General features: G+C 39.0%; 2 protein-coding genes and 2 non-coding genes across 7 annotated transcripts; 3 read left to right on the top strand and 1 right to left on the bottom strand.

Moving 5' to 3' along the window:
* Positions 1-8: 8 nt before the first annotated feature.
* Positions 9-80, top strand: trnac-gca (transfer RNA cysteine (anticodon GCA)). The gene has a single exon. It is a non-coding gene; the product is annotated as a tRNA-Cys (tRNA).
* Positions 81-1,210: 1,130 nt separating this feature from the next.
* trnac-gca (transfer RNA cysteine (anticodon GCA)) lies at positions 1,211-1,282 on the top strand. Its single transcript has one exon. It is a non-coding gene; the product is annotated as a tRNA-Cys (tRNA).
* An 809-nt stretch (positions 1,283-2,091) lies between these two features.
* LOC147156884 (dickkopf-related protein 3-like) lies at positions 2,092-22,005 on the top strand. Of its 2 annotated transcripts, XM_086065276.1 has the most exons (6): positions 2,092-2,148; positions 2,689-2,760; positions 19,850-20,092; positions 20,170-20,344; positions 20,447-20,648; positions 21,856-22,005. In XM_086065276.1, the coding sequence occupies exons 3-6, from the start codon at positions 19,940-19,942 to the stop codon at positions 21,914-21,916; spliced, it is 591 nt and encodes a 196-aa protein (XP_085921402.1). In that variant the 5' UTR covers positions 2,092-2,148; positions 2,689-2,760; positions 19,850-19,939; the 3' UTR covers positions 21,917-22,005. The 2 variants fall into 2 exon arrangements, with proteins under 2 accessions (XP_085921402.1, XP_085921403.1); XM_086065277.1 differs by lacking the exons at positions 2,092-2,148; positions 21,856-22,005 and having other exon boundaries at positions 2,706-2,760; positions 20,447-20,652.
* On the bottom strand, positions 2,438-13,467 carry LOC147156885 (plexin domain-containing protein 1-like). 3 transcript variants are annotated; one of them, XM_086065269.1, is made up of 13 exons: positions 13,118-13,467; positions 7,982-8,121; positions 7,416-7,556; positions 6,071-6,140; positions 4,852-4,974; positions 4,663-4,781; positions 4,493-4,592; positions 4,307-4,402; positions 4,159-4,240; positions 4,037-4,097; positions 3,842-3,968; positions 3,023-3,171; positions 2,438-2,946 (listed from the first exon to the last, which is right to left on the bottom strand). In XM_086065269.1, the coding sequence occupies exons 1-13, from the start codon at positions 13,185-13,187 to the stop codon at positions 2,809-2,811; spliced, it is 1,416 nt and encodes a 471-aa protein (XP_085921395.1). In that variant the 5' UTR covers positions 13,188-13,467; the 3' UTR covers positions 2,438-2,808. The 3 variants fall into 3 exon arrangements, with proteins under 3 accessions (XP_085921395.1, XP_085921394.1, XP_085921396.1); XM_086065268.1 differs by having other exon boundaries at positions 7,416-7,559; positions 13,118-13,466; XM_086065270.1 differs by having other exon boundaries at positions 2,438-2,934; positions 7,416-7,559; positions 13,118-13,465.
* Positions 22,006-22,713: the final 708 nt, after the last annotated feature.

The raw sequence follows: 22,713 nt of genomic DNA, 5'->3' as shown, positions 1-22,713 counted from the left end.
AATCGTTCGGGGGTATAGCTCAGTGGTAGAGCATTTGACTGCAGATCAAGAGGTCCCCGGTTCAAATCCGGGTGCCCCCTCTTTTTCGTTCCATACGAGAAGATAATTAACATTGATTTAAATACAGTCTTTTTACGTCACGCGTGCATTTATTCTTAAGAATTTCTTAAAAGGGCCATATTATGTAATTTACTTTTTTGTTGTCTTGTATACAAACAGTATGTCTGGTGTCGCTCCACTGGAGTGCCTGCCCACCATCAAATGTGATATTAAACAAACAATTAAATGTTTAGTTATTGACCTGTTTTTGAGAAATGCATCTGTGAGCGAGATGTTCTGCACTTTTATCTCATTTTACAAAACATTGGGGCTAATTTACATAATAACTCTCCTCAGTGACAGTCAAAGCCTCGGGAAAGTTAGCAGTGCTGAATAGTAGCCACAAATTAGCATTTGGGTATCCATCAAGTGAAAATGCAATGAAATCTCCGCGTGAACGCTCTGTTTAACAAATAATGGCCACCCGACCTCTGAGCTAATACCACCATGGCAAGAAATATATGGTAAAAATGTATTTAAAAAAAATCCTGTGGATATTTTTATGGCAGCCTCCAACAGATATGTTATAAATATTTAGACACACAGGAACTGTTTTGAATAGGGAAAACATGCATGCTATTCTGACATTAAACCACCAGTGATTCCCAACCACTGTGTTAAGTTGTGAGAGATCATTAGATGTGCCACAGGAAATTGTACATTGGTTTGAAATTAATTAATTCATAACAAATAATGTGTCTTTCGTCATCGAGCCAAACCAATGACATATGGTGTCAAGCAGAACAATTTTATGCTCTTCCACTAGATGGCAGAAGTTACATTTTAGTGGAGTAGCTTTGTGTTCAACCAAGCAGGCACACATTTGACATAAAGTTAAGAGACATCATCATTTCAGTATATGGTATACACCTTTTGTATTTTTCTTTGTATGCTGTTTTACTGTGATATTTGTATAATGTAAAAATGTGCTGTGTTGTGAAACTACACATGCGCCATTTTGTGTTTTATGTTTTTAAACCGAACGGTTGAAGGTAGATTTAGGGAGTTTTATTTATAGACGTGATTACGTAGTATTAATAATATGATTTCACCCTACCATCAATCATTGAGTATAGAATAAGTATTGACTCTGCCGTTGGCACATTCGGTCGGGGGTATAGCTCAGTGGTAGAGCATTTGACTGCAGATCAAGAGGTCCCCGGTTCAAATCCGGGTGCCCCCTCTTTTTCTTTCCATACGAGAAGATAATTAACATGAATTTAAATACAGTCTTTTTACGTCACGCGTGCATTTATTCTTAAGCCATATTATATAATTGACTTTTTGTTGTCTTGTATACACACAGTATGTCTGGTGTCGCTCCACTGGAGTGCCTGCCCGCCATCAAATGTGTTATTAAACAAGCAATTAAATGTTTAGCTATTGACCTGTTTTTGAGAAATGCATCTGAGACCGAGATGTTGTTGCTCATTTTACAAAACATTGGGGCTAATTTACATAATAACTCTCCTCAGTGACTGACGGGACAGTCAAAGCCTAGGGAAAGTTAGCAGTGCTGAATAGTAGCCACAAATTAGCATTTGGGTATCAAGTGAAAATGCAATGAAATCTCGGCGTGGACGCTCAGTTTAAGAAATAATGGCCACCCGACCTCTGAGCTAATATCACCATGGCAAGAAATATATTGTAAAAATGTCTTTAAAAAAAATCCTGTGGATATTTTTATGACAGCCTTCCACAGATATGTTATAAATATTTAGACACACGGGAACTGTTTTGAATAGGGAAAACATGTATACTATTCTGACATTAAACCACCAGTGATTCCCAACCACTGTGTTAAATTGTGAGAGATCATCAGATGTGACGCAGGAAATTATCCATTGGTCTGAAATTAATTAATTCATAACTAATCATGTATCTTTCGTCATCAAGCCAAGCCATTGACATATGGTGTCAAGCAGAACAATTTTATGCTCTTCCACTAGATGGCAGAAGCTACATTTAAGTGGAGTAGCTTCGTGTTCAATTAAGCAGGCACACATTTTACATAAAGTTAATAGAGACGACATCATCATTTCAGTAATGGTATACAACTTTTGTCTTTTTTTGTATGCTATTTTACTGTGATATTTGTATAATGTAAAAATGTGCTTTGTTGTGAAACTACACATGCGCCATTTTGTGTTTTATGTTTTTAAACCGAACGGTTGAAGGTCGATTTAGAGAGTTTATTTATAGACGTGATTACGTAGTATTAGTAACATGATTTCACTCAACCAATAGTCGTTAAATACAGAATAAGTGTCGACTTTCTTGTGAAACGCTGTTTAGAATTGTAGCATGTTGTGTGTGTGTGCGCGAGGGGAAGCAGCAGTAAACTTTCTGAAATAATTTTTAATAAAAGATATTTGAACATGAAAAATAAAACCACAGAAAGGATGTCGGTTTCTTAATGATAATTTGTTATCACTATAATAATATATTGTATCAACACATTTTCTCTTTTTTTCCAACTAAAAAGACAGATTAAAAACACAGATGGGAAGTGTACCATACAGTATGAAGGTATTGTACACTGACATTTTATTTTTGATTTGATGTTTTGTTTTCTTCGTTTCACTTCAGAACTTGCAACGTATGGTGTGTGTGTGATGTCAAGGAGACTCCGACATGACCGGGAACAGACGCCAATGGTTGGTGAGTGGATTTTCTGTTCATCTGTTACCATCCTCAAGATGGCTGCCTTCAGCAGCATTGTTCCGCCTCGATGAAACCTTCTTTCTCGTGACCCGTGAGCTCTACCTCGCCGTAGCCCGACGGGCAGTCCTGGTTGCGGAACTTCATGGCGGGCCAGTAGTTGTTGCTCCGTCGCTGCGGTAGACGCTGACAGTCAACTCATTACAGCAATATAAAATAATAAATAAAAGTACCTGTGACGTTCTGTATGGAGCATCCTCACCTGCATTAGGTAGAAGGGCGGTGCCAACGTGGGGTGCGTGTTAATGTAGTATACAGCCAGCAAGGTCAACGCCACCACCAGCACTAGAGCCCCAACCACACCGGCGATGATGGCCGCATTCTCAGTCATCCTTGTGTGCTCTGGAGGCTCTGTTTTTGTGAGAGTCAGCTATGTGAGAGCTGTGTAATTCACTAAAGTGAGACCCCGTTTTATGGAGGACCAAAACTGCCAAAATAAAAAAAATAATTACTCAATAAATAAATAGATAAAAGGGAAAATCAAAATGGATATAATTAAAAAAATAATAATAATAATAATAATAAATATACATGGAAATAAAAACAACTTTATATATTTATATATACAGTAATTTCATAATAATTCATAAAATTGAGTTAAAATTAAAAAGATGGACTGTACTGTAAAAAACGATATTGATTTGTGTTGGTCCTTTTTCTGCCACTAGATGGCATAGTTGCAATTGTAAGACATATGAAGTAACTTGTAAAATTCTGCACATTTTTTAAATGGTAAAATACAACTTGACCCCAGTCTCCACAAATATATGCATTATTATTAAATTTATTACTGCTAAATTTTGATTTGGACGTGTCTACTGCGTTGCGACTGGAATTCCCCCAGTATAGGCTTTAAATGAAATTAACTCAAAATTAATTTAGATGAATTTAATTTAAACTAATTTTGACGCCCCTAATACAAAATATCACACAGAGAGTCTATATAAAATAGAGGGGAAAAAAAGAGCTTGGAAGCGCTATAGAAAATGGAGGAATGAATTAGCGCCCACTCCAAGCTCACCCCTGGTGACCGCGTCATTGCGGAACTTGGCTGAAGATGACGTCGGAGCAGCTGATGAGTATGAGGAGGACGAGAGTGTCGATTCCTCAGGCGACTGCGGGTAGTAGTCCTCGCACGCACCTTCAGCCTGAGGCGCCACATGTCACATGACTTAGCTGAGGAACATTGACGGCGGGTAGGCTTCACAAGTCTCACCTCTTCGGGGCAGTTGTAATCCAGCCACTCTTGTCGAAGACGGTCGATTCCATCCGAGCATCTGAAACGGAAGCAGGATTTACTCTTGGCGGTCACCCTTTGGGAGACTTCTGCGGTCATACCTTTGAAGCGTGTTGCACCACCCGCATCCACTCGTCAGGTTGGACCCCAAGCAGAGATCGCAGGACGTGTGTTGAAGACAAGCTGAAAAGCGAAACGAGTTACCGGATTGATGGCAGCTTTTCCTGCCATTTTTTTGGGGGTACTTACTGGGCAGCGGCGTGAACTCAAATGCCGATCCGCTGACGATCGTGGTGGTGTTGATTTCAACGCGGTGATACTCATAGATGGTCCTCTGCTTTGCATCTTTAAGGCAAACACATTTTCCAAGACGGACATCTTTGTGTGCATAGTATGATCTGCTACTTTTTACAACTGAGCTCACAGGAAGCTGACCTGCAATATGCGCTGACGGGAGGTGCGCCATGAACGCGTCGGACATTCCCACTTTTACCGGATGCTCTGTGGAGTTAATCCTCTCAACCGACACCGGGACCTGGACAACCGAAGCGTTTGTTCTGAATGGAAGATGAATTCGGATGCGCATGCGTAGACAACAAACTCACCTCTCTGTAGTTAAACACCACAGTTCCGTTTCTGTGCAGCGCCGCCTGGAAGGTAAAAGCTCCCTCGGCCTCTCGGTCCTTTAACCGCACTTTGTCCCACTGGACCACAAACAGATGACCTGGACGCACCAGAATTCTCTCTTTGGAAATTCCCAAACTCTACTGAGGCGTGCCGCAATCCGTGCTTACCGTTATCTGAATACTTGACGGTGGAGTTTATGGAGAAACTGGGGTCAAAGTTGGCCATGAGGGGGGCGATGTACTGGGTGGCAGTCAGCATGCGGTGGGTAATCTCCCCCATGAAGATGAAACCTTACGGGATGAGAATGCTTCTTTCATTTGTTAGTTACGACCAGTGTGATGTGGGAAATCATAGATTTGTACTTAATTTGACAGACAATTATTTATTATTAACTCATTTACTGCCATAAATTCATCAAAAAAAAGATGATTAAAAATTAAAGGCAAGAGGCGATTATTTTTTTAAAATTGTAATTAATCGCATGACTTCACGAGTTAACTCACGATTAATCACAAATTTAACATCTGTTCTAAATGTACAAAAAAAATAATCTAGGTTTTCATACTCTTGTTAACAAAAGTGGGGAAAAATGTTAAACTAATAGAAATTGTTAAAATTAATTTTTGACATTTATAGCCGTCAATGGCAGTGAATGAATAAAAAAAAGAAAAGAGAAAAGATTATAAAAAATTCTGGGCGTCAGGCGATTAAAGTTTTTTATCGTAATTAATCGCATGACTTCACTAGTTAACTCACGATTAATCACAAATTTCATATCTGTTCTAAATGTACAATAAAAAAATTCTAGGTTTCATACAATTGTTAACAAAAGTGGAAAAAATTGTTAAACTAATAGAAATTGTTAAAATTAATTTTTGACATTTATAGCCGTCAATGGCAGTGAATGAATAAAAAAAAGAAAAGAGAAAAGATTATTAAAAATTCGGGGCGTCAGGCGATTAAAGATTTTAATCGTAATTAATCGCATGACTTCACTAGTTAACTCACGATTAATCACAAATTTCATATCTGTTCTAAATGTACAATAAAAAAAATTCTAGGTTTCATACAATTGTTAACAAAAGTGGATTTTTTTTTTAACTAGTAGAAATAGTTCAAATTAATTTTTGACGTTTATAGCCGTCAATGGCAGTGAATGAGTTAAATGATGTCAATTATTTACTACGAATAATGTATCTTTGTTCATCTATCTATGCTCGCATCAAATAGTGACACTCAGGACTCATGCTCTTCCACTAGAGGGCATGAGGTACAAATAAACTGTTTTCACCTGTTGCCGTTCATACACCAGAATAGTAGCTTTGTTGATTTCACACAATCTCCCAGCACACCATTCATAACACGTCAAACTAAGATGAAACTCACCACCAGTCGCAACGATGATTTGTCTCAAGTAGTGTCCATAAAATGGGAAGTCAAAGGAAAGTGCCACCCTCTGGGGAAAAAAGCCAAATATAGTCATTGTAATGCTTTACAGGGTTCCGCAACCTGCAGCTGTGGAGCCACATGTGGCTCTTTAGTCCCTCTCCTGTGGCTCCCTGTAGAGCTCTAAAAAAAATGAGTAGAAATGAATATTTCTTCTTTTTTTTCCTCCTTCTTTTTTTTTACAAATTGTTTTTTAAAAAAAAAATTGCAAAAATAAACATTTAAAATATAAATGTTTATTTTTGCAATTTTTTTAGATTAAATATTCTTGAAATGAATGAATGACTTAGATTTAAAAAATAATAAAAATATTTAAAAAATGTCAGAGTTGTCAGAAAAAGAGAGATAAACGGTAGATGAAATATTTTTAAAAATTAGCTCAAAATGTCAAAAAAGTGACCATAAAAGGTGTGAAAAGGAAGCGGGACAGCAGAAAATTACCATAAATGTCCATGAAATTGCCAAAAATGTCAGGGAATTGAATTTAAAGAAAGCAGAAAATATTTTTTTTAAAAAGTAACCATAAAATGTCATAAAACAAAAAATATAGCTTACAAAAAAATTGCCCAAAAAGTCAGAACAAATATTTTTTAAGAAGAAAAAAAGAACACATTTAAAAAGTAGGTATAAAATGTGCAAAAATATAAGAATTCATCCAAAAAGTGACCATAAAATGTGCAAAAAGTAAGAGGAAAAGCAGAAAATTATCATAAATGTCCATGAAATTGCCAAAAATGTCAGGAAATTGAATAAAAAAGCCAGACAATAAAATGTTCAAAAAGTAACCATAAAATGTCCGAGAAACAAAATAAGAAATCACAAAAATTACCGTAAAATATACATAAAATTGCCCAAAAAGTCAGATTTTTTATTTTTTTTTTAAGGCAAAAAGGAACACATTTAAAAAGTAGCTATAAAATGTCAGAAAATAAAAGGCAAGAAGAAAAAGTCTAAAATAGGCATAAAATGTCCCCAAAAAAGGAAGTGAGTCAGAAATTTGTCAGTAAGGCAGAAAAGTCTAAAAATGTATGAAAAAAGTATGACAAATTACAGAAAAAAATAAAAACAAAGTATGAAAAATGACCCCCCAAAAATAATTTTAAAAAATCCAGAGCCGTAAGCCGAAAAGTAGAAGAAAATGAATCTATATGTCATATTCTTGTATTATGGTGCAGCTTTAATGAGCTCTTAGGCCCTTATTAGGCTAATACTAACACACTGTTCACTTCAATGTTGCTGACCCCTGCTTTAAAGTGTGCTTGCGTGTATTTTCGACGCCTCTCACCGCCGCCTGCCGGTGCGCGTTGGACAGGATGCCGTGGATTCGGACTTGGCTCGTGTGCAACGAGTCGAGGTCTATCCACAAGTCTTGGGTGCGCCCGTCGTCCGGGCCAAAACTTTGCCAGCTGTAGTAGCGCTGCGAGTCCTCCTGATGACAAAACGCAGCTCAACAGCAATGGTGGGACTATAAGTATAAGGTCTTTTTTTTGTGTCAAGTTTTCCCCATTTTTTTTTAAACACACAAATCGTATCTACTTGGCGATGCAATTGAAGGCATTATTGATGGATGCAGTGCAGTCGTTGTTGGTGTCAGAGAGCAATGAAAAGTGGAACAGCGTTGTTCCACATACAGCTAGCGACCCACTTTTTGCCTCTGCATCGACACTTCCTGGTGGGAAGGGGGGGGGGGGGGCTTCGTAGGTGAGGGGCATTCATGGGCATTGCAGCTGCTTGATAGTTACATTCCAAACCCTCCCTTAAACAGGCACTTGGCGTCCAACTGAGTCATTGTTAATGGTTCACATGTCAACAAGAGGTTCTTGTTGGTGTGGCGTAGCGATGGCCTCTTACCACTATGTGGCTCATGTTGTCGGGCAGGAAAGTGATGTCCAATCTCCCGCCCTGCGGCGGCGATGGCGCGCTGCGGGCGCCTCTCGGCCGCTGGAGGCTGGTCCTCGTCAAGGCGGACCTCTCTGGAGGGGTTCTATTCTCTGTGTCGGCAACAAACAGTGAACACTCGCTTGTCAAATGTAGCTCGTTTCAATTCCATGATGTGAGAAAGTTGCCTTTAAGAAGGTGCGAGAGGCGCTTTAAAGCAACACCGTGACACCCTTCAGAGCTTGTGGTTACATCTGTTTTTTATTGGCATTTGCTTTCCAGAGTCAACTGTTTAAGGTGGAGCACTGAAATCTTTAATTTATGCGTGGGCGTATGTTTTGCACTGAGCCGAGTAATGGGGAAGATCGTAAAACAATTCCCTAATTAGCATATGTAGACAGGGAGCAATTGTTTCCAGAGTTTCCTGCTGCAAATGTCATTTATCCTCAACCTCATTGATGGCACGTCTGCTTTCACGCTTGCTTGCGTTTGTGAGTTGACTGCAGTGTCCCACCCCACCACTAGGCGGCACCAGCCGTTGGAATAGCTTGCTTCCATTTCCAGCATCCTGTCTTTGTCAAGCAGGATTATTTTTGTTGTAAATTGATCTTTGATTTTTTTTTACTATTAAACTCATTCACTGCCATAAATTCATTAAAAAAAAAAGATTATTAAAAATTAGGGGCGACAGGTGATTAATTTTTTTAATTGTAACTAATCGCATGACTTCACTATTAATCACTAATTTTATATCTGTTATAAATGTACAATACAACATTTCTAGGTTTTCATACTCTTGTCAACAAAAGTGGAAAAACATGTTAAACTAATAGAAATAGTTTAAATGAATTTTTGACGTTTATAGCCGTCAATGGCAATGAATGAGTTAAGAATATTCGTCAAGAATATTTTGGTTGAAACAATCAAAAAATAAAATAAAACATTATTACTAATCTGGGGCGTCAGGCGATTAAAATTTGTAATCATAATTAATCGCATGCCTTCACTAGTTAACTCACAATTAATCACACATTTTATATGTTTTAAATGTACAATAAAAAAATTCTAGGTTTTTATACTCTTGTTAACAAAAGTGGGAAAAAATTTAAACTAATAAAAATAGTTAATATAGTGAATGAGTTAATATTCTCATGAGTAATTGGCACCAATCAAAATAGCTTTGTAATTACTTACAGATGCCACACGATGGCAGCAAAGCACTTTTTTTCCCTATTAGACAAGGCTATGTCTTAACTAAATCAAGCATTTTCATTGGCCCAAAGATGCCACAAAATGGCGCCAAAACAATATTGCTATATTAGACATGGCTTTCAGCTAATAGAAATAGTTCAAATGAATTGAATGGCAGTGAATGAGTTAATATACGCTATTATAAATATATTTATGGAGGTATCAATTTACTCTCTAGTTGTTGCAGGACTGACTGTCCCCGTCCCCGGAAATAGTGCGCGATTACTTTATTTTGCTTGTAGAGTGCTTCATAAACTTGTAGTGTTGACACTGAGGCTTGTCCGGCCGCCTGCGTGTGTGCGGGGGTGAGAGGCCGGTGAAGAAAGGGGGGGCGAAGTGAAGTTCAGCAGTGGGTGGGGCTTATGGGAAGCGTCTGGCAGACATGTGCTCGCTGGTGCGCGACAACTTCAGTAACGGTGGTAAACAACCAGAGAAGTTCCTGGTGACCACCTTGTGCACGATTTTGCCCCACTTTGAACACTAGGTGGCGATAATGCTCCCTATCAGCTGATGACATCATGTCAAAGCAGGATTCTACTAGTAGTTAGCTGCTACTCAGTCTGGATAACGTTGATGATGTGCTATTAATTATTTTTAACATATTTAGTGGAATAATTCAAAATTCTTGATGATCCACCACTTTTTAAACCGCTTTTCACGATTTCTACCATTCATGTACATTGATCCCTGCTCTATCACGGTAAACCTTCCACGGCGCCGCCACATGCAGATTTTTTCAAATACTAAAGTGCGTTTCTAAAAAAGTTTGAATGCCACCCTTGTGAGGAATAAGCGATTCTTTCTTTTCTTTGATCCTTCCTCGGGTCTCCTGACAACCTCACGACTCTAGCTGGATTCTCAAGTATTCGGTTTAGGGGAACGGTATGGGATTTTTAATAGGTTTTACGTGAACTAAACGCACGCACACATGCACATACTCACCCACATACAAAATAATAAAAATAATAATAATTAAAAAAAAGAGAGCAATGATGATGACATGTCAAATCGGTAAAATTAGCGAATGAACAATACTGAGCTCTTAATAAAAAATCATAATAATAAAAAAAAAAAAAAAGGAATTAGCGATTCAGCACAGCAACATTGCGAGTGTTAGATTAACACTAAGAGTGTCAAATCTAACACTAGAAAAGTGTTTACGTGTGTGTTCCAAGGTAGTGCTCCTTTTTTATTAACCATTTTAAAATAACACTGCCTACTGCATATTTGATCCAACACTAGAAATGTAACACTGACTGATTTGCTGTGAGGAAATGGATGTGTTTAGAGCGTGCTTGAGGAGTAAAACCATCAGTCTGTTCTGTTGACGTTGAAACAAGTTACATTTTCAGTTTTTTTTAAAGGGCCTCACAAGTGTTTTTGAAACGCGGAAAGAAAAGCGCGGCCAAGTTTCTGGGCTGAAACAAAAGCTGATGTTCTTTCCGGCTGTTCGGAAGCCCCTAAAATCTGCGGATGAGAAATACATTTCCTCCCGAAAGAGGTGAAGAAAGGATACGGGAAGGGCACATAAGGTTTGTCTGAATGGGAAAAAAAGACGATTGTCTTCAGGTCTGAACACGGTAGGAGCGAAAAGCAGTGCATAAAAAAGAGTGGGTGATCTGTATTACAAGATGTCTCGAGGTGCTCTTGGCGTGGGCTGAAGCCACAAAAGCGCCAGAAGTCTGGCAGCTGAAGTCATAACAAGGACAAACTGTAACTTGGAAAAGAGCTCGAATCGCCGTTGTATTCATGTGACGGATTTATCAGGGTTTACTTGTCTGTTTTCTTTGCCTTTTACTGCAGATAACTAATTGGGGGTTGCGTTTGGCTGTTTAGTTTTTTTTGTTTTACAGGATATAATTCCACTTGGATTAGAAAATGTCCGGCGGTTCAGGTCAACAATAAATAACACTGCTAAATGGAGTCTACGATTAGCAAATGCCTTAACAGAGTAGCTAAGTTTTTATTATGTTGACTTGGATGAATGGACCAGGCAAGGTTAGTTTTTCATTTGAGGGGGTCAGGAAAGGTTTAAGGTTGGGGTTTAGGCAGTTTTGGATTTGGGGTCTGATTTTGGGTGTGACGCGAACATTTTTTGGTATATTGTATGATAGGAGTTGCGTTATAGGAGGTTAGGAGAGTTTTAGGGTTGTTGTTGTTGGGGTAGTTTAAGTTGGGAAATGAAAGGATTTGAGGTTAGGGTTTAAAACCAGATTGAAAATGTTTTTTTCATTGACTAAAGTTGTCAAACTACGCTTTTACAAGATGTCCATTGTTGTTAACGTCTTTTGTTGGAGTTATTGCAGTAATAGCTAGAGATAAACCGATATGTTTTTTTCAGGGCTGATACCGATTATCAGTATTTAAGGACTCCGATAACCGATATTTGGAGCCGATATTCATTTTCACTAAAGGGGAAAATATTGGCATAAAAAATGTGGAAATATACAAACTCTATTTATTTATTTATTATTTATATTAAGCATATGTTTATTAAACAGCGTTTTGGGTTCGTAAAAAATTCTAACAAAAAGTTAGTTAAGGGGCAGTAGCATGTCTTCAAAAGTTAAATAAAAATGTAAGTATAAATAGCTCCCTAGTAAATAAAGTTTTTTTTAAATTTCAAAATATCGGAAGTATTAACATTTTACTTACTGGTATCTTAGTTTTAATTTCAAACAAAAACAGAACGTGCACAGAGATCCCAGGGTCAGAAGCATCTATATATATAAAAAAAAAAAGAATTAGTTCCCAGATTTTTTTTTCTCCCCCGAACACTTTTTTTAAATGGATCTATTATCGGCCGTATAATTCTTCAAACTGGCCGATGCCGATATTTGTCAAAATGCTGATAATCGACCCAGCCGATAATCGGTCTATCCCTAGTAATAGCCTATTTATTTAGCATTTTGCTATCTAGCTTTCATTTTTAAGGAGTGAAATTCTCAGATGTTGCTGTTTTGAACCATTTCATTCTCTTGTATTGGCGGGAGTCAAAGAAACTAAACATTTTCTTGGGGTGCACGGAAAAGGTTGGAAAACTGCTATAATAGAACGATGACGAGCGGAGTTAGGTTGGACCACTTGTTGGAAATGGAGGTAATGATCTGTAAACATTTGGAAATCAGGATTAATTTTTTTTTTAGGTCATCTGTGTCCCCTTAGAAATGGACATACGCCAGTCTTTGCAGGGACGGTTCAAAGTTTGACGCAAAAAAATGACTGTGGTGATCTAATACTCGACGTGGCTGGATCTAGCATTAGCAATTTGTTGGACTCGGGCTCCAAATGCATATCATGTTACTGGCATGGATGGGCACAGGAACTGATGGACTGGTGGCGGTGGGGGATCACGGGGGAGGCCAGAGGAAGAAAGTGGAGCATCACTGATTTGTTGGAGGAGGAGCAGAAGAAGAACGGGGTCTGGCTAAAAATACGGCATCTCCAAGGAGAACAGAAATACATACTGTACGCGCGCACACGCATACACACGCTCGCGCACGGGACGGTAAGTAGTACACAGGGCGGCTTCGCCATAGGAGATGCAAAAAACAGGACGTTAGGTGATAAGAGACACATTTTGAGGAGACTTGAATAAATCTGCCGGAGATGCTTTAGAACTCCAAATTGTGGTTCTTGAGTTGATTTTAAAAGCCTAAAGCATCATGTTATGGGTTAGGTTTAAAGTAAGTGTTAGGTTCAAGGCTTTAAGATTTCAGGTTTAGCCTTAGTCTTTAACAGACTGGTTTCCACAGCAGGGCATTTGTTGTTTTCTCCCTTGAATCCAACCTGCCAAAAAGCATCTCATCTTCCAAGAATGATGTGGAATGGGGTCAGTGTCTGCGTGGATGGGCTTACCTCCGCGAGTCCACAGGGTCCCCAGCTGAGCCTGGAGGAGACAGACGAGGAGAAGCCCGCCGAGCTGCATGTCCAGCCGCCTCGTCGTCGCTCCCCGCTCGCTCGCTCGTCCCGACTTCCACCCCGCTTTTGCCGCCTGCGCTCGTCCCACGCGCTGACTTTCCCTCACCTCGGCCAAGGTTTTCGCTGTTGCGGCTCCGCTCTGCGCTCCCTCAGGGGAACATCTGGGACGGCGGCTCCATGACAGCGGGAGAGTTGACAAAACAGCTCAAGTGAGGAGGCTCTCCTTCCGCTCTCTTTCTCGCTTTCTCTCTCCACGCAGCTCTCTCTCTCTTTCTCTCTGGCTGTTTGCAAGAGGAGGAGATATTTTTTCTTTTTCTTTTTTCTTGTTCAGATAGAAGTGGGCCAAAAAAATGAGAAGTTTGGGAGGGGCTACCCCCTCGTGTGAAGCGAAACAAACGTGATGAAATTTTGGAAGAAAACATGTTTAACTGAAGCCAAAACACCACATGGACTGTGATGGAGACCACCTGTAAACAGTAACTCATCAAAGATGATAGTAGAGGCCAATCAGAGTAATGTGGAATTAATAGTGTTTGAATAAGAAGCTTTTTTTTTTCAGTGCATTTTTTTTTTTACAAACAAATCCTGATCACACAAAGAAAAAGCAGGAAGCACGGGGCTCGTGCAGAACTCATCGTAGTCCAGACCTCAAGAAGACCTGTTTAAGTTGAAATCCGATTACACTGTAGTACAAACACAAGCCAATGGATATGCATTTTCTAGGCTGGGATTTCTCAAACTTTTTGGACCCCTCGAGGTTGAGAACTTTTTACAACGACCACCTCATTATCCTAATCACGATGCTTTAGTAGCAAATTATTTTTTGATTGTTTCAATCAAAATATTCTTGATGAATATTCTTAACTCATTCACTGCCATTGACGGCTATAGGCGTCAAAAATTCATTTGAACTATTTCTATTAGTTTAACATATTTTCCACTTTTGTTAACAAGAGTATGAAAACCTAGAAATTGTTTTATTGTACATTTAGAACAGATATTAAAAAATTAAAAATATTAAGATATAAAAAATTTTAACCGCCTGACGCAATTTAAAAAAAAGAAGAAGAAAAGATTACAAAAAATTAGGGGCGTCAGGCGATTACAATTTTTTTATCGTAATCAATCGCATGACTTCACTAGTTAACTCACGATTAATCACAAATTTTATATCTGTTCTAAATGTACAATATTTTTTTTCTAGATGTTCATACTCTTGTTTACAAAAGTGGGAAAATGTGAAACAAATATAAATAGTTAAAATACATTTTTGACGCCTATAGCCGTCAATGGCAGTAAATGAGTAATAGATGGTCCCTAGTCTGCTCTGCTTCCACTGACAACATGGCTGCGAGCAAAGAGGAGCTAGTTTACAAAAGCGGCGTCCGTGTTGCCAGCCATTCGGTCGCTATGTTTGGAGACTTTTCCAACCACTGTGTTTCCAAAAAATCAACAGACAACCTGAGCACGATCATTTTCACATTGCGTCGAACAAGAAAGGAGCCCAGCAGAAGGCAATCATAGTCAATTGCACTGAACATGGTGTTCATTTATTTGCTACAACCTCCATCCATCTTGTTTTTCTCCCTTTTTGCCCCGCAACTGGTATCAAACTGCGGTCAATCTGGTTTAAATCGAGACAAATCCTGTCAGACAGAACCGCTGTAAGCATTGAGGATCACTGCTTCACTGGCATGTTCGGGATAAGACCGCAGGCGGTCGTTTTTGTCAGGGAACGGGGACCATGTCCCAGAGCATTGGGGGTTCTGTGTCTTTCTCGAGTGGCACGACACGGCATCTCGTCAGTAACCATCTACAGACAGCAGCTATTTCGGTCTGCAATACTTGGCTCACACCAAAAGTCATGCACGTTTTATGAGCGAGGTGTGTCAAGTCCCAGTTATGAGGGTTTGGTGTAATTAGGCAATGCCCAGGAGCAACTTGGCATCGCTCTAGCAACCACGCCTAGCCTCCTTTCTTATCCCTTCGATTTGGTTCATGAGGGTCTTCTTTGGTGTCCTTGAGAAAGTAGTATTCAAATGTAACAACGTTGTGATTGGTTTTGTGTACCTTCACCTTTTGTATGCCTTGCACTTGGCATCTCGTCCCAACCTCTAGCTATCTATCTTTATTTTATTTTAATTTTTTTGAGAGAGTGAGAGCTCAGTATTGTTCATTCTGTAATTTTACCGATTCGACATGTCATCATCATTGCTTTATTTTTTATTTTTTATTTTGTATGTGCATGTGTGTGTGCATGTGTGAGTGTGTACTCATGAATTCACCTAAAACCTATTAAAAAATCCCATACCGTTCACCTAAACCGAATACTTGAGAATCCAGCTAGAGGTTGTCAGGAGACCCGAGGAAGGATCAAAGAAAAGAAAGGAAAGTGACATCCAGCACCGACCACACAGAGTCTTTCACCAACCCCAGAAACATCTAAATTCCAACAAATTAGGGAGACCTCAAGAGACCAAAGGAGAGACTAAAGAAAGAAAGGAAGGAAGGAAGGATAGATGAAGCAGAGTGAGATCCACAGACACCAGCTTCCAACCCCTATCTATCTATTGCACTGAAAATCTCTTATGTTCTGGTCACCAAGACGAGATGTCGGGTAGTGACATTTTCTTTGCTAATTGATCGGCAAATCTGTCCCTTGTTTTTGGTGGCCCCCTCTAAGTCGCACAAATGTTGTCCAAATGCGCGTTCATGACCAAACAATGTCTGGAAGACTCTTCTGGGTCTCCCGCTACTGACTCACTGTTGATGCACTGTCAGAGTCTCGTTGATTTGCGACGGTTCACTTCGCTGTCCTCTTTGCCCTCTTGTCGTCTCCCTCGTAGCGTTCCAGTCTTGGCACAGGGGGAAAGATGCGGGGGCTGTTTCCCATTACGGCGGGAATCACACTCTCCTTTCTAGTCCCAATTGGAAACAGGCTATCGAGAACATCAAGCCGAGTGGGACAAAAAACAGCACCTCGTGTGAGGTTGAAATAAAAGACAGGTTAGGTCCATCAAAGAGCCCTGACATTGACGTATAGGCACACCTTTAACTCTTTTCTATAAGTGTGTCATGTGGTTTTTCTACATTCTTCAGCAGTAGTGTAAAGCGATTGATCATCAGGGGAAGTACAAATTAATGCAGTACTGATGACAGAATGTTTGCTTAGAAAACAAAAACAGATTTATTTAGTTTTCCCTGCGGTCAACTTCAGCTTCATTTTAATGACGCATTTGAAGAGTATCATGTTCACTAGCAATTAAAAAATGACATTTGGAAAACAATTCAAGTAAAAGTTAATACAGGGGGTCGGAAACTAGTCTATCACTAAGCATACACGAAGTCGTATTTAGGGTAAATATTTTAATATTTAAGTAATAAAACAAAAAAAGTGTATCTTACCTCATTCACTGCCATTGAATAAATGTCAAAAATTCATTTTAACTGTTTCTTTTCCACTTTTGTTAACAAGAGTATGAAAACTTAGACATTTTTTAAATCTTTATTTTTTTTAAAGAAAAGATTATCAAAAATTAGGGGCGATTGATCATCGCCTGACGCCCCTAATTTTTCATAATCTTTTCTTTAAAAAATAAAGATTTAAAAAATGTCTAAATTTTCATACTCTTGTTAACAAAAGTGGAAAAGAAACAGTTAAAAAAAATTATTTATTTATTTTATTTTTATTGTACATTTAGATAGATTTAAATGAATCTTGAGTTAACTAGTTGTCATGTGATTATTTATTTAAATTAAAAAAATGTAATTGCCTGATGCTCCTAATAAAAAAAAGAAAAAGAAAAGATTATTAAAAATTAGGGACGTCAGACAATAATTTTAAATTTTAATATTTTTTAATTAATTATTTAATTGTAATTAATTGCATGACTTCAATAGTTAACTCACGATTAATCACAAATTTTAAAGCTGTTATAAATGTACCCCCAAAAAAATTCCAAGTTTTCATACTCTTTGTTAACAAAAGAGGAAAAAAATGTTAAACTAATATGAATAGTTCAAATGAATTTTTGACGTCTATAGCCGTCAATGGCAGTGAATGAGTTAAAGATAGACTGCGCTTTTAGTCTAAATAGTGCAACAATGTACAAATGTGCAATTGTTTTGATTTGCAGGGTGGCTAAGGTGGGGGCAGACTCCTCGCCCCCCCACCTGCACAACTATGGCCAGCATTCATGCTTTCCTGCAGGGGGTCAAGGTCCATTACAATGGGCAAAGATCACCCTGCCCCGAAGGTTTTTTTTTTTTTGTCACTCCCACCCGCCTCGCTGCCATGTTTATTGAGAAAAGGGCGCACGTTCATTAGGGAGGTCATTAGCGGAGTCACAAACACTGGGGGAGCATGTTCACCACCGTGTCGAGACACTTATCTGCCGGCTAAACAAATACAAGCGGGGGCCATCTTGGTGTCACTACGAATGGACAACAAGAATGCTGTGCTTAGGGGAGCGTGATAAGAGGAGGGAGTCGACGCGGTCATTGTTGTCACACTCGCGTCCAAATGCGTTTTTCGTAGAAACATACACCTGCAAAACTTAAATGGCGTTTGTATCATACGCAAGAATTGCACATTTTCGTCAATATTTACATATTGCTAACGGGCCCAGTTGCGGCCATTGTGTCTTCTAATTGAGCGGCAATTACGTCATTAGTCTGTTAGCATGTTTTGATAAAGGACTTAAGTAGCCGGCGGAGGATAGCAATCACTTCTGTCTGCCGCCAACGATATGCAAATGAGCACTTATCCCGGCATCAGTCTGAGGGAATGTACTGAATGCTAATCAACGGTTAGCAGACAATTCGTTTTAAGACAGTTTATTGGGGGGAATACCTTTCAGACCCCAAAATCTATGATAGAGAGAGCATTTCATTTAAACTTGTACATTTTAACTAGCACATAAAAGAAGAGAAAATGAAACATTGTATATTTAAACATTACAACGGACGGTCGAGACGTATTATGTTGTCTAATAAAAGTATGCTAGCTTAGTGCTAACTTACTGTACATTGTAAAATGCCAGTACTACAGTATAAAACAGCTTCTTCATCACTTCAATACTCACATATTTTCTCTGCTGTGTGGGAATAACTACAACTGGAGCTCAGTTGTAGGTGGTATTGCACTAAAGGTGCGCAATTCTAAATTCATTTTACTGTACACTGTAAAAAAAAAAACCCTGGAAGAATCTTTCAAAAGAAAAATAAAATAAAAAAGCAGCACCTTAGTGGGAACATTGTTTCCTAAATGAAGTCCTCAAAAAAATTATTATAATTATTATTATAAATATATTATATAACCATATAATACTATATTATTATTATAGATTAATCGATTAATCGACAACTGTTTTAACGCATTTGCCCCCAAACGTATAAAAACTTTCTATTTTTTTAATATTGACATGGTCCCAAAAATGTATTCATACATTTTTTATTTTTTTAATGCTAGAGCATACAGAAGGCTTTGATGCAGCCTCTGACCTGAAGAGGTCGCTTAAAGCAACGGTAGTTATTACAAAAAAGGTCAGCAGGTGGCAGCAGAGTATAAAAGATCAACCAGGGCCATGTTGCAACAGGTTTGTGAATAATAATTAAATATACCTATATTATAATGCTAATTGCTGCAAAACGGAAACGGATAGAAATATTTTTTTTCCTGATGAAGGAAGAGACTCTTTTGGTAGGTTCCATGTTTTTATAGCATTAGAACGCATTATTCTGTGGGCCTTGCAAAATCAGTCAAAATCCAGTAAAACAGCGAAGGGGGTTGCTTCAGTGAAAATAGCTGGGAGTGAATGGGTTCAAAAAATAGAGCATATAATAGAAAACAAATACTTTTTTAACCTCTTTTTTGATGCCACTTCAGTGGTTTGTTTTCTTTTTAGCAAAGTGCAACATCAATATTGTAGTTATTCTGCTTTTTGGAAAGTGCCGGGTCAATAGCTTTTAACAATTTTTTTTTTAAGGAAGTGTAACATCATTTTTTTTTCTTTTTTGGAAAGTGCAACAATTGCTGGGTTGTCTTCTTTCCTGGGAAGTGCCACGTAAATAGTTTGTCTTCTTTTTAGGAAAGTGCAAGATGAATATATTGTCCTTTACAAGGAAATGCAACATTGATAATTCATCTTCTTTTTAGCAAATGAAGGGTGCAGACAAGTGCAACAGTAACTGTAACTTCATTCAGTCAATTGTAATTGTTTTGCCAAGAAAAATGAATCTGAAAAGTTTTTCTCAGCCCGATTTACAGCCCCCCTCTCCCAGTCCCCCCCTGAGAACTAATAGCTGATGGTAATTACATTTAATGAGATCATGGGGTCGTCTGCAGGGTGCACTCCTGCAAATTGTTCTCGGCATGGGGTCTGAGGTTGGGGGGGCGCTGGGGTGTTTGGGGCCCCAGATTGTTTTTGGGGGCGAAATGCGCCGTTGTCAGCTCTCCTGGCCTTTCCCCACTTTGGGGGGACGTCAGGCGGTGACTTGGCGTCTTAGCTAATCCATTAACAACTAATTGTCTCCTCCTCCCTCGCTACTTGGACAAACAGCCCAGTGGGAGGGGGGCCTAGGGGGTACCAGTGGGGGGGTCACGCTGGAGCCTTATAAAAGTGAGAGGAGCCCGGTCACTGTCACTTGCTGACGTTTGGATTTTTCCAGCCGCCGCCAACAGAGCAGACCACAAGTCGTAAAAAAACTCGTCTCGGTGTCGTCTTGACCTCGCTCCATTAATCCTCCATTTTGTCGGCCATGTTGCCCAGCGTGTGGATGGCGAGTCTGTGTTTGTGCTTCGCACGGGCCGAGGCGCACATTTGGGCATGGATGCTAAACATGCCGCACAGTCCCCCCAAAGACAGGGCCTTGGAGCCGCGGGACGTCGCACTTCCTGCCAGACTCTCCACGGTACGACGTATTTCTTCTTTTCAAAGTCACGTCAAGTTTGACAAAAAGTCCTGAACACGTGTCACGTTTGTCCACAGTCGGCGTGCGAGCACGATAGGGCCTGTGGCCGAGGTTTCTCCTGCGACCGCCACTTCGGCCTGTGCGTGCCCCTCCGCGGGGAGGGGCACTACTGCCGCAGGGACGCCCAGTGCGTGAGGGGCCTCAGCTGCATGTTTGGGAAGTGCCATCGTAGCATTCCCAACGGGCAAGAGGGTAAATGATCACTTCTCAATCTGAAATATCATCTGTCTGTTCCATTCCATGATACTCGACACATTCTCCTCACTCCCCATGTCGCCCGTTTTTTTCTCCCAGGCGCCCGATGCAAGGTGGACCGGGACTGCGGGGCGTCAATGTGTTGCGCCCGCCACCACGGCGAGCGCGTTTGCAAGCGGCGGCTGATGCGCGGCGACGGCTGCTACGTCCCCGACGGCGGCCTGGCGTTCAGCATCAACCAGATCTGCCCGTGCGACGAGGGGCTGCTGTGTCGGGAGAACGTCGCCCCGCGCAGGAGAGAGTGAGTACTGCAACAGTATGTGACGACTGTGTTTTTGGAGAGTAAATAGAATAGATGCAAATTAATAAATGAATGAAGGCTTTATTTGGAACATACAGATATGGGAAATGTACTCACATTGCGTACTTAAAGTTAAAAAGTTAATAAATTGTCCAGAATTAATTTGATAACGTCATTATTTTTAATGTACAATTAATACCTTTAAAAATTAATTTTTTTCACTTGCTGTCAACTAATGATGACATCACCTGTGCTGAAATCAATGTTACCTTTTTACTGCTGAAAATGGCTAAATGAGTCAAGTATCCCTTAAGTAGAAGTATAGTTACTTGTGTAGAATTGAATGTGTGGAAAGTACAGATATCTGTTTTCAAATATAGGGACTAAAAGTCACCAAAATAATAAATACACAGTACTCAATTATTGTGCAGATCCCCCCGAAAAATGTATTTAAATATTTGTACTTTGTTATTTTCTATCTCTGCCAATTACAATAGTACATAATAAATGAATGAATGAATGAATAAATAAATAAAGCAAAGTAATCCAACAATGCAAAAACTAACAAAATAACAACAACAAAAACTGAATATTGCACACGAGTGAAAATTTTAATGTATTTATTTATAATTACATGAAAGTAATTATTATAATGAATTAGTTTACGTCTAATAAGAACCTGCTCAAGAGATTGCAATACACAAAAATAAAATAAAATATAGAAACTATAGAAAGAAAAATACCCTTCCCCTAAAAGGCTTTTACATACATACATGGCCTATGACAATTATGATAAGAATAAATACATAATAAAGGAGAAAAAAAATAAAAGTAACCCAACAATAAATAAAAAAACTAACAAAATAACAACAAAAACGGAATACTACACATGAGTGAATTTTTTTATTAATTAATTTATAATTACATGAAAGTAATTTTTATAATGAATTAGTTTACATCTAATAAAAACTTGCTCGAGATTGCATTACACCAAAATAAATAAATAAATAAAAATACCCCCCCCCCAAAAAAAACCCAAAACTTTTACATAAATTAGGCCTGTGACTCCCATAATTCTCAACCCACATATTTGTGTTTTTTTTGGGGCATGAATTTAAAAACATAGTATTCTCTTTGCAAAAACTCTCATGTTTACTGGATTATTCTCATGTCAATGTGACCTAACTTCCACTTGGTTGTCTTCCAGGAGGGATTTTATTTACCAGACGGAGCACACAAGCTGGACGTGCCAAGTGCCCAAACGCTAAACCCAAGCTCAATGCTAATACTATTTATTAACTCCATTGTACAGGATTGTGTATATAAAAGTTGTTTCCTACACGTTTTTATAGTTTCTTTTTGTTTTTGACCTGAAGCACTACACTGACCTGTTTTTACACGTCTGCTGTACTCAATAGAACCAATAAAAATCTGACTAAATCCCATGATGAGCCACACTTTGGTCCTTCTTATAAATGGAGTGTCATGTTTGCGGGACGGTTCGATACGTGCTGTAACGCGAGCTGCCGTTAGATGCTATCGGCGCGAGTCATTCAGATGTTAATCAGCTGCAGTTCGCCCTGAGACGCCACCAACCACTTTGCAGTCACTCCACAAATTGCAAATTTTAGATACCATTGTAGCCGAAAATGTACACGCACAAAGCATGGCTGTAAATGTTTATGTTTTTGTTTTACTTCAAGCATTCAAACATGCATAAAAAGATACTAATGTAGTCAAGTAAGTTTTGTTGCGAAACAGCACCAACGTCCCATCACCCAACCATTTATTAATTGTTAATTAAATAAAAGCTTATTTAATTTTTTTTTTAAAAAGAGGTTGAAAATTGGTTAGGTTGGTTGATTAGGTAGTTTTTGTTAGTCTGCTGGTTAGTTGTTAGCTAGGTACTTGGTTTGTTGGATGATTAGTTAGTTGGTTAGTCAGCTGGTATGATCTGATTGGAATGTACTTGGTTTGTTGTCTCAGCTGATTAGTCATTAGTTAACCATTGCTTGGTTGGTTAGATAGTCAGTCAGCTCCCCGCTTGGTATGATAGTTACTTGGT

The sequence above is a fragment of the Leptonotus elevatus genome, chromosome 20, assembly GCF_054856555.1.
Source record: "Leptonotus elevatus isolate MCC_2025b chromosome 20, RoL_Lele_1.0, whole genome shotgun sequence".
NCBI classification, from domain to species: domain Eukaryota; kingdom Metazoa; phylum Chordata; class Actinopteri; order Syngnathiformes; family Syngnathidae; genus Leptonotus; species Leptonotus elevatus.
The sequence above is the reverse complement of the archived record's forward strand: the minus strand, read 5'-3'. Positions and strand labels throughout refer to the sequence as shown.

Excerpts from the sequence above, each read along its gene's own strand:
- LOC147156884 (XM_086065276.1), top strand. The coding sequence starts at position 19,940 with ATGTTGCCCAGCGTGTGGATGGCGAGTCTGTGTTTGTGCTTCGCACGG. Across the intron at positions 20,345-20,446 it reads CATTCCCAACGGGCAAGAGG|GCGCCCGATGCAAGGTGGAC; the intron begins GTAAATGATCAC and ends TTTTTCTCCCAG. Across the intron at positions 20,649-21,855 it reads GTCGCCCCGCGCAGGAGAGA|GAGGGATTTTATTTACCAGA; the intron begins GTGAGTACTGCA and ends GTTGTCTTCCAG.
- LOC147156885 (XM_086065268.1), bottom strand. The coding sequence starts at position 13,187 with ATGCAGCTCGGCGGGCTTCTCCTCGTCTGTCTCCTCCAGGCTCAGCTG. Across the intron at positions 7,560-7,981 it reads ACAACATGAGCCACATAGTG|GAGGACTCGCAGCGCTACTA; the intron begins GTAAGAGGCCAT and ends TTTTGTCATCAG. Across the intron at positions 4,782-4,851 it reads CGTCAAGTATTCAGATAACG|GTCATCTGTTTGTGGTCCAG; the intron begins GTAAGCACGGAT and ends TGGTGCGTCCAG.